This window comes from Cyprinus carpio, chromosome A2 (assembly GCF_018340385.1).
Source record: "Cyprinus carpio isolate SPL01 chromosome A2, ASM1834038v1, whole genome shotgun sequence".
NCBI classification, from domain to species: Eukaryota; Metazoa; Chordata; class Actinopteri; order Cypriniformes; family Cyprinidae; genus Cyprinus; species Cyprinus carpio.
Window position 1 is genome coordinate 15,160,290 of NC_056573.1, and position 19,407 is coordinate 15,179,696.

The 19,407-nt window shown below is 37.8% G+C and overlaps 2 protein-coding genes across 3 annotated transcripts in view; one reads left to right on the forward strand and one right to left on the reverse strand.

Annotated features, from left to right (window-relative positions):
- Positions 1-10,273: 10,273 nt before the first annotated feature.
- LOC109101556 (glucagon family neuropeptides-like) lies at positions 10,274-15,846 on the reverse strand. 2 transcript variants are annotated; one of them, XM_042774738.1, is made up of 5 exons: positions 15,536-15,846; positions 15,016-15,120; positions 13,978-14,112; positions 13,477-13,581; positions 10,274-12,974 (listed from the first exon to the last, which is right to left on the reverse strand). In XM_042774738.1, exons 2-5 carry the CDS (start codon positions 15,117-15,119, stop codon positions 12,791-12,793), a joined length of 528 nt encoding a protein of 175 aa, XP_042630672.1. In that variant the 5' UTR covers position 15,120; positions 15,536-15,846; the 3' UTR covers positions 10,274-12,790. The 2 variants fall into 2 exon arrangements, with proteins under 2 accessions (XP_042630672.1, XP_042630675.1); XM_042774741.1 differs by lacking the exon at positions 13,477-13,581 and having other exon boundaries at positions 15,536-15,843.
- A 3,276-nt stretch (positions 15,847-19,122) lies between these two features.
- Positions 19,123-19,407, forward strand: part of yes1 (YES proto-oncogene 1, Src family tyrosine kinase) — a 29,168-nt gene continuing 28,883 nt past the window's right edge. Inside the window, exon 1 of the mRNA XM_019114915.2 lies at positions 19,123-19,333. The gene's annotated coding sequence lies outside the window, so the exon portion shown is untranslated. The remainder of the gene's footprint in view (positions 19,334-19,407) is intronic.

Below are 19,407 nucleotides of genomic sequence, written 5' to 3' on the forward strand. Positions count from 1 at the left end.
ACCCACAAGCTGACCCTGCTCGAAGCGAGATGCCTTGGAGCTTTAGTCTTGTTTTTTTCACTCACATGAGTGGCTTCTCTGAGAGGGAATTAATGGAGAAAAGTGAGAATTCAGTGCTGGAGATTGAGGCAAATGGCTACAGAAACAGAAGGATAGAGAAACAACAGAGAACAGAGGGGGACTGGAAGAGAGATGACAGAAGCCACATCATAGCACAAGCAGAAACATGTCCTGCTGTTGGGCTGCTTGGATCTGGCCTCCTCAGGGAATATGGGCTGTCTTTCACAGGTGTGAATGAGGAACCTTATGGTGCATTGCCCGTTCAACATCTAATTCTCACTCTGTCTAGCTTCTTTTTAGCTCATTTGTTAAACTAAAGACTTATCTGCTTACCTTCCTTTAGTTAAATAGCATCTGTTCATCTGACAGGGTATGGCTGATGGGCATATTTTCCTCATATTGTTTCAAGAGAAAGAAATCGTACTTAACATTTTAAAGGAGCCTGCTTAGGATAATATCACATTTTTTATAATCAAAAACATTTAAAGTTGTTTATTTGTATGTTAGACATTTCATTCAACAACGAAAATAATGTTGTACTTTGATAACAAATCAGTACTAAATGCAATACTTATCATCTGCTTTCAAATGCTCCCATGCATATTTGTGCAAGAAACAAATAATAAGAAACACAAATATGTCTGCCATTCATTCTGTTAACTGTACTGTGGTTTTGTTTTTCATTTTATTACTAACATGCATTTAATCCTTCTAATGCAATGTTTACTTAGCTGAACAATTTTAAAAATTGCATGCTAATGTTTTGATGTATTATTTACTTAATAATTAGTAGCCTAATAGCATTAATAAACTAATATATATATATATATATATATATATATGTTGTTATTGATATTTTGGTATCATGACACAGTCACCGTGACCCAAAGTAAAGCACACACACTGTACTAAAATAAATAAATAAAAAATAAAAATAGGGATAAAACACCTTAAAAAAAAACTTGTAGGATATATATATATATATATATATATAGAGAGAGAGAGAGAGAGAGAGAGAGAGAGAGAGAGAGAGAGAGAGAGAGAGAGCGAGAGAGAGAGAGAGAGGGGGAGAGAGAGAGAGAGAGAGAGAGAGAGGAGAGAGAGTGAGAGAGAGAGAAAATTCCTACATTTTAATACGGTACAATGTGCCCTGTTTTTACAAAAAAAAATTGGAGTGTACATATCGCACTAGAAAAGTCACTTATTATATCGCTCTTTATATTATATCTGTTCAATTCATGAAATGTGACTGTGTGTGCAATAAACAGTTTAGCACAACAAGACTGAATCTTACTCTCTCTTAATTCTAGCTCTTTGAGAAATTGGTTGACCTTGACCTTTGTCCTGAACATACTGTTGACAGTTATGCTTGACAAGAAGAGATTATTTTTAGTGCTCTTGAATACTAATGTGCCTTCTCTTCCCATTCTCCTGTAAATGAAAAAATAATGACAGGTCGAGTATATTTCCAGTGTGTGGATTTAGACTTTCATTCATTATCACAATTTCCTACGCGCAAAGTCAATATTATGCTGCACAGAAGCAGATGTGATGAGATGAGTGGGTGGGTGGCCAAGAAATGAGAGTTTGGATTATTTCACTCATAAGAGAAATTGAGGGCAGATGCTCCACATGGAAAGAAGTGTCTGCTTCCCTGAAGGAATGCGGAGTCACTTCCCAGTCCTCCTTTGTGAGGGCTGTGCCAAGTACCTGCGTATTTTACCTCTCGTCAAAATCCAGGTGCAGACTGTAATGTTGCCGACACATCTCCAAGCCTTCTGAAACTCCATGAGCCCACTGTCTTTGGATGTCTTTTGGATGTTTCTGTTTTTGCCAACCCACCCACAGAGCAGTCTACCTTTATCACTGTCAAAAGGGAGCGTTTCTGCAGGAAGATGGCAGTAATGCTCAGCTTCTTTTTGTTGGGGTGATATCTGGGGGAAAAAATGAACTACACCGGTTCATCTCTTAGAACAATAAGTTGCAGATACAGAAGGTTTGTCATTTATGGTAGCTTCTTTAGCACCAGAGGATTTAATGCTCTGGGAGATGCATGATGGGAAAGTTGGCTTATACATAGAAAACTGCAAGTAGAAACATTGATCTCCCAGAGCTGAATTTTATGGCTGTATCAGAACAAAAAAAGGAGAAAGTATTTTTCAGTTCAGAGAGGTTACTCTGAAATATTTTTGTTTTAGCGAAGCTATATTGATAAGCTACATGAATTGGAGAGAATTTTTGCTTATCATCTATCTATCTATCTATCTATCTATCTATCTATCTATCTATCTATCTATCTATCTATCTATCTCTAAAACATAAAAATTGGATTTATGAATATGAATATATTTACATTAACTTACGTTACGTAAATAAATACTATATATAACTAAATAAATTTTGGGGTTAGTAAATGTTTTAAAGAAATGAATATTTTTTTCAGCAAGGAAGCAATAAATTGATCAAAACTCATTTACAGTGTTACAAAAGATATTCATGTCAAATAAATGCTGTTAATTTGAACTTAAGAACCCTTATAAATATGCCAGAGTTTCCACATGAATACTAACCAGCACAACTGTTTTCTGGCAGAGAGCACAATATAATAATAATAATAAATGTTTACTGAGCAGCAGATCAGCATATTCAAATAATTTCTGAAGGATAATGTGTCACTAAAGACTTATGTAATGTAAAGTCTTTGGCCGCTGAAAATGAAGCTTTGCAATAGCAAGAATAAATGATATTTTAAAATGTGTTAAAATAGTTTTACAACATTAGTGTTTTAATGTATTTTTCATCAAATAAATTCAGCCTTTTGGGGATATAAAATATTTTTATGGTTTAAATATTGCTTGCTGAGAGAGAGAGAGAGAGAGAGAGAGAGAGAGAGAGAGAGAGAGAGAGAGGGAGAGAGAATGCACAGATGCTCTTGAATGGCTGTCAATGAGGAAAATGTGTTGCCGCCAGATGGTGTAATTCCAACATCTACCAGTAGGGGCAAATGCTAAGCAGGAAAAACTTGACCCCTCGGTTCAGCTCCAGTAAACCAGTGACAGAGTTCAACACCATGGACAGCGCCTCAGGCTGCATCCTTTTCTTTTCTTTTCTTTTTTTTTTTCACTGCTTCTTAGACAAGGAGTTCGTTTCGAACAGCAATGCAGAGTCTGTTAAGCAGTTAAGACCTACAATAAAGCGAAAAATTACTGCAAATGTAAAAGGTGTGGCTCGTTTGTGGTCTCTAAACATAGGTCCACACACTGTTAAACTCAATCTGTTGTTTCAGGTAAACTAGGTGCTCCTGCCATTTACTGTTTTGATGTCTTTGGTTCTTCCCATCAGGCAGTTTTTCCCTGTTCCACCCTGTTTGATTCTTGCACAGTATCTGTCAAACTCCCGTGGCTTAGCAACACTCTGTTTCCTGGTCTCATCAACAAATACGCACAAGCAGCACTCCTGCCCTATATATCAAAGCTTTCAATACCACAGCAAGTCATTTACACTTAATGAACATAATGTACTGCTTGATAAAAAGGAAAGAAAGTGCTTCCATTTAAAGAGAAAAACATTGCGCTTAGGGATGATCACCAGTCAGTGTCCGTGTGAGTTACGTTTCAGTGCTCTCTCTTCTGTGTAAGTGCCCTTGATTCCCTTGAGGATGGCAGTGTGTCATAGAGAGCTTTGTGCTCTTTGGCAGTTTTGACAGCCGCACTGGCTCACTAAGAGGTGCTATTGGAACACTAAGCTGGTTTGCTTCAGGCCAGGGTGGAGGTAGACTGGCCCGTTGGCCTTTTAGCTGACACTACTGAATGATTCATAGTAGTGGGGTGGTTGTATCATCTTGAGGTAATGTTTCACAGAGTGACTTGCAGGGGTGTCGCTTTTCTAGTGTCTACCGTCTGACCCTCAAACAGTGGGGTGAAGCTGGGTAAAATATTGATTTTGAAATGGATCGTGATCTCTATTTTATCACGATATCCTTTCTTAAAATCTCAAGAGTGATCTTTTACCTTTTTACTTTTTTCTATTGCTTTTTAGCAGCGGCGCCCCCATAGTAGCATTTAGAAGTAGCATTTTGTATGAGTTGTCAAGTCAAGTCAAGTCAAGTCTGCTTTTTTGTCAATTCTTCCACATGTACAGTACATACATACAGAGAATTGAAATGGCGTTACTCTCAGACCCATGGTGCATACAGATAACACTAACAGTAGAGCCTCAAAATACAGATAGATACAGATCAAATCTAAAATATAAAATACAACTATACAAATAAGGGCATGTAAAAAAATAATAAAAATAAAGTTAAATAAAGCAGTGCAAGGCACATGGCAGATAGAGTGCAAACCAGTGAGGTGAACAAACAGTGCAGATAAAGATTGTAGTGCAAAAAAAAGCTTATTCAGTCTGATTAAAGTGACAAAGGGCTCAGAGAGCAGTTCTTTTATTTAACTGACTGAAGAGGTAGTAGAACAATGTCATTTCTATGCTGATTGAGGTAGTGAGCAGACCAATGCTGCACAAAGTGACTGGTGTATGTCACTGTATGTTAGTGGGAGGGAGTGGAAGTGGAAGTGGGGGGGGGGGGGTTCATAGTTCAGTGGTGCCTGGGGCAGAAGAGGGAAGGGGTGGCAAGTTCGGTAGTGAGTTCAGCTTCCTGACAGCCTGATGAATGTCCTTCAGTCTGCTGGTCCTGGCCTGGAGACTCTGCAGTCTCCTCCCTGATGGCAGCAGACTGAAGAAGCTGTGTGACGGGTGGGTGGGATCACCTGCAATGCAGAGGGCTTTGCGAATGAGACGGGTTCCGTGAATGTCCTGGAGGGAGGGGAGAGAGACACCAATGATCTTCTCAGCTGCTCTCACTATGCGTTGAAGAGTCTTCTGGAAGGACGCATTACAGGCGCCATACCACACAGTGATGCAGCTAGTCAGGATGCTCTCAATGGTGCCTCTGTAGAAGGTGCACATGATGGGGGCCGGGGCTCTAGCTCTTCTCAGTTTGCGGAGGAAGTAGAGACGCTGCTGTGCTTTCTTGGCCAGTGCTGGGGTGTCAGGAACTTGGTGCTGCTCACTCTCTCCACAGTCGCACCATTGATGGTCAGAGGAGCATGCTGAGTATGCACTCTCCTGAAGTCAACAACAATCTCCTTTGTCTTCTTCAGGTTCAGAGAGAGATTGTTGTCACTGCACCACATGGCCAGGCGTCTCACCTCGCTCCTGTAGGTTGTCTCATCTCTTTTGCTAATGAGACCCACCACAGTCTTGTCATCCGCAAACTTAATAAAGAGGTTGGAGTTGTGTGACGGTGTGCAGTCGTGGGTCAGCAGAGTGAAGAGGAGGGGGCTCAGCACACATCCTTGGGGGGCCCCAGTGTTCGGTGTGATGGTGCTGGATGTGTTGCTGCCGACCCGTACTGCCTGAGGTCTTCCAGTCAGAAAGTCCAACAGCTTGAAGTGTTGAGTCCCAGCTGGACCAGTCTGTCAATGAGCTGTTGAGGTATGATTGTGTTGTATGATGAACTGAAGTCTATGAACAGCATTCTGACATATGAGTCCTTTTTGTCTGTATGTGTAAGTGCTGATTGGAGGGCAGTTGCGATGGCGTCATCGGTCGAGCGGTTGGACCGATATGCAAACTGGAAGGGGTCCAGGGAGGTGGGGAGCGCAGACTTGATGTGGTGCATGACTAGCCATTCAAAGCACTTCATGAGGATGGGAGTAAGTTCAACAGGATGGTAGTCATTGAAGCAGGATGGAGACGGCTTCTTCAGGAAAAATCGTGTTACTCTCAGTGCATTGTGTTGGCTGTCTGAATTGAAAGTTATGAGATAAAAAAGGGTGAGTGCCACAAAATAATGGCAAGAAAACATCTTTCTATAAGTTTGTCTGATTCACAAACAAATGACTCTTTGAACCTCTTAGTGAATCAAAAACATGCAGTGCAACCACTGTAGTTCAATTCATGAAGAAATTACTCTTTTGAGTCGATCCTGTTTAGTAAATCAAAAACATACATGCTATCAGTGTAGTCTGATTCACAAACAAATTACTCTTATAAGTTGAACCTCTTAGTTAATCAAAATCATATAATGCAAGTAGTGTGGTCTGATTCTTGAAAATGGCCCTTAACAGTTCATTCTTCATAGTGAATCAAAAACATACAGTGCATACATTGTAGTTCGATTCATGTAAAAATGACTTTTATGAGTCGATCCTTTTTAGAGAATCAAAATATACTCTTACAAATAATACCTTTTTATGAATCATTCAAAAAAGACTAACAAACCCAGGAGTTTGAAATCTGATTGATATGAGATAGACTGAATGAATCTGATTGATCTTATGAACTCTGTCAGATAACAAGTTATCATTGTATTCAGTGATAAATTTGTGATAAATTTTAAAATGCATATACAAATAAAGTGCATAAATAATAAATAATAACCAATAAACTAATAAACAATTTGTTTGAAATGTTTTGATTTATACACATACTGTAGATTCATGGCTTTTCTATACTCTTCAATTGGAATGTATGATTTCATAATAATTTAATCATTTTGTAACAATGTTTTTTTATATAATTACAGTTTGACACAAGAAATTGTTACTTCAGATGTTACCTTTAAATGTTTTTTCAGGTACTCACAGAGCAGTTTTGATTGTATTGATTATCAGATATAGAAATTTACTTAGTTTGGGCCCTGTTGTTAATTCTTTTTTAATTCATATTAAATATTAATATTTACTGTAATGTACCAAGTTAGGAGGCTCCCTGTATATTTTACAGCATACACTGGGAAAGAAAGTTTTCATGTAAATAAAATCAACATTATAACAGAAAAATTCCCAAATGAATTAGAATCAGAATTGAAACGAGTGTTTAGGAATCAGAATCAAATCAGGAAATCTATATCAGTACTCAGCAACTATACATAACAACACTTTATCTGTGCTTAAAATAAAGCAAGAGTCCTATAAAAATCAAGCCATCTCAGACTCCAGCCCCCCATCTCCCCAGTCACCGAGGCCACAGATTTACCTTTGACATATTGTTGTGCGAGTGCAAATTACTCCCAAAGGGAGCGTGTTCATGCGCACACACACACACGCATAAGTCACATTTCACAATGGGGGGACACACAATATAAAGGAGTACTGTAAGGTGGGGGTGGGTGCCGGTCTCAGTGAAGTCACCCTCTTGGAAAACCCCCCCTTAACCCCTACACCCATCTACCCAGCATCCTCTGCACCTCAGGAGTGTGGCAAGGGGGTACGGTGTAAAGGGGGTTCGGTGGAGAACTAGTACATGGCTGAGATGGAGGCTCCCAGCATGATTCCTGCCTGACTGCTGTTTTCACAGCTTTAATTGAAGGAAGGAGGGCTCTGTTGCTTCCTTCGAGGCCCTTAGACAAACAGCTTGGTGAACACAGTGTTTCCTTGGAGGAGTGTAAGCTAAACCAGGAAAAAATAAATGTGATGTTTCTATACGATTTTGTTTGACAAACAGATCTATCTCTCTCTCTCTCTCTCTCTCTCTCTCTCTCTCTCTCTCTCTCTATATATATATATATATTTGTGTTTTTCTATCTATCTATCTATCTATCTATCTATATATCTATCTAGCTATCTATCTATCTATCTATCTATCTATCTATCTATCTATCTATCTATCTATCTCCATGAATAAAACTGATTTATACCATTTGAGGAAAAATATTAAGTGCTTCCAAAACTATGAATTTGCTTTTATATTGTCATTCTGCAAGTAAATTATCAAAATATTATTTGTAAAATATATATATTTTATGAACTTGAAAGCACAGATCAACACAATATATTTAAACTCCTGTTCAAAAGTTTGGGGTTGGTAAGATTTTTTTATGTTTTTGAAGTGTCTTATAAGGATTATAAGTGTCTTATTTACTAAGGCTGCATTTATTTGATCAGAGAATACAGTAAAAAATAGAAGTATTGAGGAAATATTATTACGACTTAAAATAGCTGTTTTAAATAGTATATTTCTAAATGCAATTTATTCCTTTGATGGCAACGCTGAATTTTCAGCAGATCTTATTCTAGTCACTAGTGTGACATGATCATTCAGAAATCATTCTAATGCTGATTTGGTTAACGTTGTTAACAACGTCAATAATAATACTGAATATTTTATGGAACCATATATATTATATATATATATATATATATATATATATATATATATATATATATATATATATATATATATTCAAGATTTTTAGATTAATAGAAAGTTAAAAAAAGAACAGCATTTATTTGAAATCGAAACCTTTTTTTCTTCTAAAATTCACAGCCCTCATTTAACCCCCTTGCAGGCCCCATTTTGAAGACCCTTGGTCTACGGTATTCCACAGAAAATGTGTATAGCCACAGCAAAGTCCCTTAAAGTTTTCTTCGAGCTGCCATCAAATACCATGTGTATACACATGCTCACCATACAGATAATGAGTGCTTTGTGGCCTGTTGCTCAGCAACACTTCCCTGATTAAGTTAGTTGACATGGGAGCAAGGATCCGCCTTCTGCATGGACCACAGGATCAGATCACACTAATGGATCAGGAGCCACACCCTCAGCCCCGGTCCCGCGGGTCGAGTTCCCTTCCCAGCCTTTGTCAGAGAGAATGTGTACCAAGACAACACTACTATACAATAGGGACGTCTATTTTTATACATGGTAGTTTAAGAGCGATCATGGAAATCTCCCACTGTTGAATGTAGGAACGTCCCCGGAAAGTCTATAAGTCTATCTGGATGGAACACTTAAGAGTTTTATTGAGTGCTGTTTGATCCACCCACTGGAATGTGTTCAGATTTACTGTGAAGCTCCTTTAGGCTTGTACTTTAATACATGCTGCATTGTTAAAATAAGTCCTTGTGACTTGCTTTTAAATCGTTTAGTAGGGTAAGTAGTGTGTCCATCATCATCTAGCCAAGTTAGAAGCGATTCCATTAGCACTTGGCTCCTTTTAAGGAGGAGTTTCAATGGCTTTTTACCAGTGCTATACAGTGCTTGGACAATATGAAATAAACAGCAAGTGACACTTTGCCCACTCTGACCACACTTCTGAATAAGATTGACCGAAGGTCTCATCCCAGAAGGAAACATGACTTGTTGATGGCTGGAAGGCATGAAAAACGATGACAGAAGATATGTGAGGAGCTATAGAGTGTGTCATGAGGTCTCTGCCAGCTCAGACAGAGCTACCTTGTCCTAAATACTTGCTTTTCTTCCAGGATTGACTGAAGCAAGAGTATTAGCTTTCATTGAAGGTGCAGCACACCAAAATTTTATACTTTTAAATGTATGCTTTTGCATTGAAAGTGTAGATTTAATCAATTCATGCTATCTTTGGGAATCGAACCTTTTGCATTGTTGGCACTACTGTTTTGAGATAAAAACTAGTCATCTGACGTTTTTCTGTATTCTTTAAATAGTGTTTTTGAAGCTTTACTTTCCTTTTTTACTGAAGTCAGATTTTGAGATTGTGTTGTTGTTTTTTCTGAAGTCAGATTTAACAGAGTCTGATTTTGCTGGACTGTATCATTATGTCAGTTTCATTTTATAACTTAACGTCCAGAGCAATGGGGCTTTTGACTTACCTCTGTAGTTGACTGGGACGTCCAGAAACACATCATGTGCAAATTATATGTATCTTCAGCATCTTGAGTCACCTTTATTGCTGGGCAACACAGAATTTGTGTGATCTTCCGCCACAACTGTAGAATTGTTATGCGTTGTTATATAGTTTGTTACTTATATAAAATATATTTTTTTATTTTTTCTTCTTTAACTTTATTTAAAGTATGAGTAAATATCTTTGCAAGCATGCATGTGTATGTGTGTGTGTCTTGCTGTCAGTGTTGAAGTGGTGTTTCATTGAGGGTCACTCTTGATCTAATCGCCCAGGATCACTGAAATTATGATAATGTTCCGATTGTTGTGAGCGTAAATTAAAGTCATCACAACCACTCAGCTCACCCACAGTGATATTTGGAGATCTGAATTATACTGATTACACATCTTGAACAGCAGTGGGTTTTGGTCTATCATTAGTGTCACAGCGTGAGCCTTCTTCGTGTGCTTGTGTGAATAAAAGTAGCCATATAGAGAAACACACAAACTGTGCGTTTACACAGGCTACAGTGGAACATTCCAAAGATTAGACATGGATTAGAAATTGTGTTGTTTACAAAAATTTATTCATACAAATCTTACAACACTTTTTAACATTTAAAAATGTCACCCCCTAAGGAGCTATATGTGTTAATATAGGATGATGTCACTTGCTAATAGTCACTTGTCACATATATGTTTCAGGTATAGATAAAACGTTCACATTAAGGCTTTTGGCGCTTTCAGAAATGTACACAACAGGCTGTGCTGTGGCCTGGGTTCCAGCAGGTTTTCCACTCGCTGTCAAAAAACCCTCAAGCTATGCAACAAGAAACAACACAAAACCTAGCTAGGCTTCATGGGCCTTGAGCTACAATGAGTAGAGCTAAACAGAAACACGTGCTTGCCACATTTACACACATTCATCAGCTTAAACAATCCAGACAATTAATACTTTTTTTACCATGTACACCACTTCAGTAATAGATTTGATCACAATATATGCTGGCCATGCTTTTCAGCTCTAATTAAAGAATTAGGTTTGAAACCAAGTTTCGAAAAGAAAAGGAGAGGAAAAGTAAAGATGGAGTTTGTGAAATGGAACCTAATAGTTTGCAGCATTGTAGGGCCACTAAAATTGCCATCCGTGATAAGTGGCGATTTTTTTTATCGTAAGTTGTCACAAGGCACCTAAGCCAAAACCCATATCATCTTTCATAACATCATTATGTTCACATACACATTCACTCACCCACCCACCTCCCGCCCTTCCTACATGCACATGCACCCCTCGCACTCTCAGAGACGCATCCATACTCACATAAAGCCTGGGGGACAATGCCAAATTGAAGAAAGATTGATTTCATGCCTGGGACAACGGTTTACATATTGAATTAGTGGATGAATAAGACCTGATTTCCATATCAGGAGAAATATGCTGAATTCAATACAGGCTTAACCAAAATATATGGCGGAAAAAATGACAAACAATAGATGGTTTTGCAGTGCATCCCTCCCTAAGGATGATGGGTCTACCTAAACTATACATACAAGAAAAAGGCTATCTTCAACATGCACTAGCACTATCTGGCAATAAGGATAATGAATATGACAGTCATCACGTTGAAGTTCACAAGGACCTCCCCCTTCGCTTTTGTTGGCCTCCTCATTCTCTCAGCCTCACATTCCCTCAGTCATCAGCAGCAATTACAGCTAAGCATTAACACGATTTATCTTTTAATTCTAGAACTACAATGAGGTGATGAATGAAACAGTTAAGCATACTACATCCTATCGCAGCAGAATTAAGGAGCGATCGCACCACTGAAGAAGGTTTCACAATTAAGTCTTGGACGTGAAGGGACCATCCACCACATTCATTCTTCAACTGAATTTTAAGATAGTGGTGGCGTCAGATGATCATTATGTCATGACTTGCTACTTGATACTGGTTTAATCTAACCGCAGAGAACACATAACAAAGCATTCACAGCTTCTGCGTTACAATAAGGCATAAGAATAAAATTTGATCAGAAGTGATGCAAAGCCATCCAAAAATGCATTGAATACATGCAATGAACTGAGAGAGAGACCGACACGCCAATTCCAAAACATGTTTTAGGAGCTCAATGGAGCATGCACTTGAATATAAGGGCCTCTTCCATTTTATTCATGTTGTTTCTTGATTTTTTTTTTTTTTTTTTTAATGACTCTTGCTTCCTCAGAGGCGGATCTAGTGTAATTTCTGATTAAGTGACCAATACAATGAGCATGGAAACACTGGATGGATGGAAAACACAGAAGTGCAAAAGACATGCATGTATACATTTTAAGTATAACATGCACTGGGATAAAGAAGGAAAAAACCAAACAAACAAACAAATATCAATACTACAGTTACTCCAGTGTCATTTTTTTCCAGTCACTGGTTACTGGCTCCAATCACAAACACAGGCAGGACAATCACATTCCATTTGGAGAAGACAGGTGATTTGAAGTACAGTTAACAAATGAGTGGGCTAAGAAAGAGGGAATTGTGCCAGCTACTATATATCCCTCTCCCACTTCCCCTTTTAAAGGGGGAGTCACAACATTTGAAACAGCCCTGTACTTTACAGAGTATGTTCGATACATCCCTGGGCAGACTTTGGATAAAATAAGACTCTATTCTTTGATTACAAAAATAAGTATAACATTCAGAACTTTGATTGTCTTTTTCAAATCTATTTATTTTCTGCATATGATGATGAATTTGAAAAGATATCAGGCGCATAATTTTCAAGGTGCACATTTTTTTTTTCTCCTGATGGTATTTGTTCTCTTTTGTTTTTAACATAGAGCTATATACATGAAACTGAACGGTTGGTCCACAAAGTATAACTGTGCGATTTCAAGTGCTTTTGTACAAAAAGAAAAACAATGTTATTAGTAAAATATTCATTTTAATGGCTTTACTTCATACATAAATACATGTTTTAAGAACACAGGCGCGATCCACTGATTAATCAGTTATATCTGAATGACTTTGATCTTAGGACTGAATGTACACATGGAGGGGCAGTTGGGGGCAGTTTTGTCAGCGCTACAAATAAGCAAATCGACGTCCTTTGTTTTTAACTCTCTGTCTGTACCTTCTTCCCAGGACGGCTGCTAAATACTTCTTGACGGCCATCTGTTTTCGGTAGCGACTGTAAATGTCGGTGAAGATCCCATCCGAATGCCTTTTTGATAATGGTTCCGATTCGTCCACCTCGCTGCTTCCTCCGCTGCAAATATATGAACTATTATTAGGCTATCGGCTGGCACAGAAAATGTGTTAACAGGTTTCAGTACAGCATAGACGCTCTTGATGATCCAAACATATTTTTTATTTCATTGTTCAATAATAAATGATCGAGCATTTTTTTCGTAACAACGAATTAAATTAGAAATCCAAAGAAGACCCAGCAGACAAGCCTCATAAATTATGCATGTTGGAATTTAAATGTATTCTGACGCATTGTCTCTCGGCATATTTTTCTCTGACAATATACAACATTTTCGTATTAGCACAAGCAATTAACATCACTTTTAATATATCGGGTTTCATCTACGAATTGTCCCCCATGAAATTCCACGCCCATGCGAGCCCACAGACAAAGACACAAGAAGTCGGGAAAAATAAAGACAAGAGAAAGTCAAGACAGGACAACGAGAAATCACCTCCACTGAAATTAAGAGGGGGAAAACAAAGATGACGGCAGGTAAACGCTTAAAAAATGCCCTTACCCTACGCGAACTGCCATCAGAGAATGCAGATTTTTTCTTGCTGATAACTGAACCAGGATGTCCCTCAAGGCTCTATCTAATAATCCATCTGCATGCCTTTCCGTTCTGAGATAAAACGCCAAACAATTATTATTAGTGATGAAATACCACAGAACAAAGTAATCAGCCCTGATTTAGTTGTATTCTTCACTCGGCTAAACGCGTAATAGTGTTACTTTCGATTCACCTCGTAAATCTGTCAATCGATCCGTCTGTCGATCTATCTATCTATCTATCTATCTATCTATCTATCTATCTATCTATCTATCTATCTATCTATCTATCTATCTATCTATCTAGCCTATCTTAAATAGTCACTTGATGTAAATATCAACAGCAACAATAACAGAAAAAAGCAAAGGAAAAAAGCTGGGAAACCAAAGGAACACATAGCGGAATAACATAAACATAATGACATTGATTTTCATATGACATACAACGAAGTGAAATAATGTAGCCTACCTTTTCTCTGGCGGATAGTATAGTGTGTATAGGTCATCCGTGAGAGATGGAGGACTTCGTATAGCAATTTGATCAGTGCCAAAAGCCAGGTCGCTTAACGAGTTTCCGTCTTCGTCAAATACATCGTTGTCTAGTCTGGAATTTAAAAAAAAAAAATGATGCATTTAATAAATCACATTTTAACCATCATAGTTATATGATGTCAATAAAAGCGTTTTAAAATAAAGTATAAATAAATCGCTAAATTAATTCTACCGTAAATTATACAGTTGTCTTGCGAAAAAAAAATACATGATAAATGGTTCGTGCTTGAAGCAGGTTCATGGATCGAATTGATTTTAAATAAACTGTCCTATTATTGTGTTATCTTTGTAGGGTAAATGGGACAATAATAATATACTTCCAAGCGTCTCTTCGCAGTTTTTTTTTTTTTTTTTTTTTTTCAAGCATAGTGATGAAGCTTGCTATATTTGGCCATATTTGCTCATTAATGAGAATTGATAGTGACTTGTGAAACGTACTAGGTATGATTAACCAAATATAACTGACAATGTAATCTTATAATTATCAGTAAATTAACAACAAAAGGTCCCGCTCTGAGCATCTCATTCGTTTTTTCATCGGTTTGTACAGTGACGCCACTGTACCGTCATCTTACGGGCCACCCGTTACAATCATTGGTTTCTCATTTTCATACAAGCTACACTGCATCTGCCTGTCCCGACGGAGAAATTCCTTCTTAGCGATACGAACGCCCTCCCACATTGCGCTTGCACTGTAGCCTTGCGTACTCGGGGGAAAATCTCGTTGAGCTGTTAGTGTTTGAAGTCTACAGAATATTACAACAAAGCCAATCCTTTTTCCACTATAAATTTAGTAGCCCCAAAAATAAAAATAAAATCCTTATCCATTATTTTTTTCTGCGACTCGACAAGATGATTTAACTCTAGACTGTAAAACAAAGCTTGTCGCAGAATATCATCCCTTTTGAACATGAAAGAAAACTCCAAAACGTTGAACAGAAAAGCTCATACATACCTCATCTTGGGAAAAGTCATCCCTATGGGCGTGCAGTAGGCGCTGTAGTGCATCATGATTCCGTAGATGAGCAAAGCTAAAGTCGCTTTACTAGATCTGGCCATGCTGTAAAGATACAAGGAAGTTTAAATAACTTAACAATATAAAACACTCAGCCTATAGAGTAGCCGCGATACAGTCCTGGTAAATTTACAAATTCATCGAACGCCAGGGTTGGGTTGTAGCCTATTATATTCGATATAAGTAATGCGCAAAGAACTTATGTTAAGAAAGTCTCTAAAATCCAGAAAGGCAAACCAGGAGTGATATTTTTTTTACTCGTATTTCCCGCTCATAAGATGAAATTTGAAAAGTTTAAAGAATGCCATGCATGCGCAACAGAATCCTTCTCCGGATGAGGCAAACGATAAAAACCGGCAGATAATCTTTAGAAAAGGAAAATCCAGTTGCCTGCGCGTCTTCGTATCATAATTCCTTGGTTTAAACCGAATTAAAGCGTCTTTGCCGGATTTTAACCTACCTATTGCAGAGTAGGTAGATAGAAATGCTGTTGGATGCGACTCGGGCGCGGCTGTGATTGTGTGAGAGAGATAGAGATCTTCCTCTCAGCACCTCTTCCCTCAAGCGCCACCGTCCTTTGCTTGTGTGCTCGTCGGTTCAGCCCCTGCACTTTTATACAATAACCTAACCAATATAAACAAAATCACTTTTGCAAACAAAACCTCGGTGAGATCAGCAGCACTCGTTTGTCTACATATCCTTTTACAAAACTTTTTCTGCTGTGCTCCGATCACCTCGGATTTTTATCTATGAATAGGAAGTCTTGCCTTTTTTTCAGTAAGTCACATTAAGTATGCCACAGACGTCATCAACCCTTCCTCCCGGGATATAATAGTACAGTTCCTTCCTCATCGATGAACGAGTCACACACATAGGTAACACCTACAATGGAACTTTCCTCTAAACGTAATTTCGGGAGAAAGGACAATTTGCAACTTTTTTCAACTTGACATGACAACGTGAATGCCAATTAGGCTCACCAGTCCGTGGGTTGTCTTGAGTTCCCAAACCACATCAGTCACTCCATGCAGACACTTACGCACTGTCGGACTGAGCACTGATGGGACACGACAACAAAAAGAGCCATCTTCAAAAACGCCACATTTGTCACAGGGTCACTGGCTGGGCGCTGTCCATCAGTGGGGTACTGAAATTACATTATGAAAAAAAAAAGAAAAAAGTGCAGACTTTTTTTAACGTGCGCTATAATTATATACTTTGTCTCTTTCGTTGGTTTTTTTTTTTTTTTTTAATCAAGAAAACAGTCTATTCTAATCTCCTATGCGTCATGGCCTTTCTTGGGTGAACGGAAATTACTGCGTCTTCAATTTTTAGAATGATAGGCCTACCTGCTCCACTTATAACTTCAATATAAACGCTCGCTTTTTCACAAAAGTAAAAGTCATTAGTCAAACGAAATACATGATTTTGTTATGGTATATGAGCAAACTCCCTTGAGCATTTACAGGCCTGTCCGCACACAGAAGACGAGGTCTAGAGTCGTGCACCACCGATGGATTCGGTATGAATTAATTAATGATTACGATTAGTGAACTCTGACGTCATATGACGACACTATAAGTCACCGCTTCGTATGAATTCTCATACTCATTCTGTGCAGAGAGGGATTTAGTTGAACAATGAATCCGCGCCTTGGTTCCCTATCACCTCAAGTCCGTTTTTACCTCAATACTGCCCCCATGTGTTTCAAAATTGAAATTACATACGAAACATAAAACAATTGCATATTTCCCAAAGTCAGAATTTTGATCTAAATAAACTAGACTGTAATTAAAGCGTTTTATCTAAACATTCTATATTGAGCCATAAATAACGACAGTAGGTATGTTCTGTTGTTGGTGCACATTCTGTAGCGCTTGGGAACGTCCTGTTGCTATAGTTACCACACAACTTCTGTCTGCGAGATTTTAAGCCTAACTTGTGATATTAAAAGTTTTTTGAAAACACCTTTGAAAGTAATGGTTACTGAAACTTTGATGAAATGTGGCTATATGGATATACTTGAATAATAATACAGAAATAGTAGCCTACATAGGCTATATGCCATCATTTTACTTTGCGTTTGGGTTTGGTTGAATCTAAATGGGGGGTTATATCCCAGTATTCCCATAACTCGCAACATCATGAATCGCGTACCTTATTTGGCTACCCAAGTTACAGCATTTGGTCGTAATATTATTCCTATAAAAGCCCTGTCCAGTCATTCATTCAGATATTTATATATGTATGCATGCATGCATATCCAGGCCAGTATTATTTTAATAATTGTTAAAAATAAATGCCATACTTGCCGTAAAAAGAGACAAACACAAACTACTTAAGTAAACGAGAAAGACTGGAAAACGTGCTTTTACTGACAGTGTGTGTAAGTCAAGAGGGGGGATTATTTACAGTAAAGCTATTAAGTTGCTTCCTCTGTGTACACTGCTGTAACCAATGAGATTACGGTACATTTGTCAACTTGAGTGCAAGTATTGATGTCCCTAATTACAGCGGGAGGAAGTCGTAGTTTCGTCACATATTCGTCTCCTGTGTCACTACATATTGTGGTACTTTAAATTTCCAACTGGTGGTTTATGGTTTCCCTTGTGGATGAACATGACCTCTCTATGACGCACATAAGCAAACATACAGCATACAATAAACCTCGTTTAAAACGGCTTCTAAATTGAGAACATGATTTTTTCATTTTTGCAAATTATTATTTTATACATACATAAATTATAAAACTGAAGTATCATTTATTATTGGACTATTATGCAGTGTCTTCAGGAGCTATTATGTAGTTTTTTTAAGCATCATATGATACAGTATTAAAATATGTCGGTTACAAGTAGTAAATAGTGTATTGCACACCAAAAAAATAAAAAAAAAATAAAACTTGGTTACATACAGTTTTACTATAATAAACCATGGTTAATTTTCGTAAGGCACAATATATGCTGTAAATTCATTTACAGCAGATACAGAACACGACAATATGGAAACAAAACTTGAATTAAAAATATAATAAACGCAACAGTTATGCAAAGCCTTCTGTATAGAACTGTAAACTGTAGTGCAATCAACCTCCACTTGATGCCAGTATTTACCAGTGGAGTGATAGTTCACTTTTAGCAGTAATACAGGGCCTGCAACTCCTATATATAAGCGTTTTGATCAAATTACATTTACATGAGCTGTTGTATTTAATACATACATTAGGGATGTAACAATATATCATATTACAATATATTGCAATACAAAAATGCAACAATATATATCATGGACAGTGAGAATATGTATATTGTTTAAAAAGATTACATCAAATATGGCAATGGCTCGGTAAATATGGGAAACTCAGATTCAGCTTCCATGTTTTATTATTTATAGAAAGAAAGAAAGAAAGAAAGAAAGAAAGAAAGAAAGAAAGAAAGAAAGAAAGAAAGAAAGAATCAGTTGCCTAATAGCCTTTAAAATGAACCATTCATGAAAATTATGACACGCAAGAAGTAACATAATTTGCTAAATATACACAATTCTGAACTATAGATGCTATTCTCCAACCATACTAGTTTGAATAAAGCCGAAATGGCAAGTTTTTAAAATTAATACTTCTTACACATATGGTGAACAGTTAAAAAGTTCTGGTCATTAAAATACTAAATTTGGTATTACAACTGGGGTGGACTTAAAGGCTTGAACTTGGACCTTCTCCCCCACTCACAGGCAATGCTGACACCAAAATAGAAACATTCAGATTCTGCGAAATACTAAATCATATAAGACACATATACTTAAACTCTGTCTCTAACTAAATATTAAAATGATCATGTAGGCTGTTTTAAACAAAAATGTGTCCAGGATGTAGGCCCACTACTAAACGTAAACGAATCCTAGAAAGCTGCAGTGATTTAAGGCCACAGGCAGGGGGCGCCACAGGACTGATCTAACACCGTACACCACGAGCCGGCTAGTGTTATTACTTATGATGGCATAATACAAAGACGATCTGCAATGCCTTTTTTACTTAAAATACCACCGGCTCATGGTCTATCCTCTAACGTTACTTGTCAACTGAAAATCTGTAATTTCTTTCCGTTCACCATTCCCAGCGGCGGCCATATTGTGGGATGCGTTGCTGCAAGTTAAACCAATTCAGAGCGGAGGGAGGGGAACATCTGCGGGAGTCCATCCACTATTCCTAGAGCTGTCTTTTGTCATGTAGCATAGCCACTCTACCGGTTCCGGTTTAAAGGTTTTTGTTTGCTAGAATTGGTCACTGTTACACTTTTCCTTTTACTGCTACACAAGAACAAAACCAAGTAACGT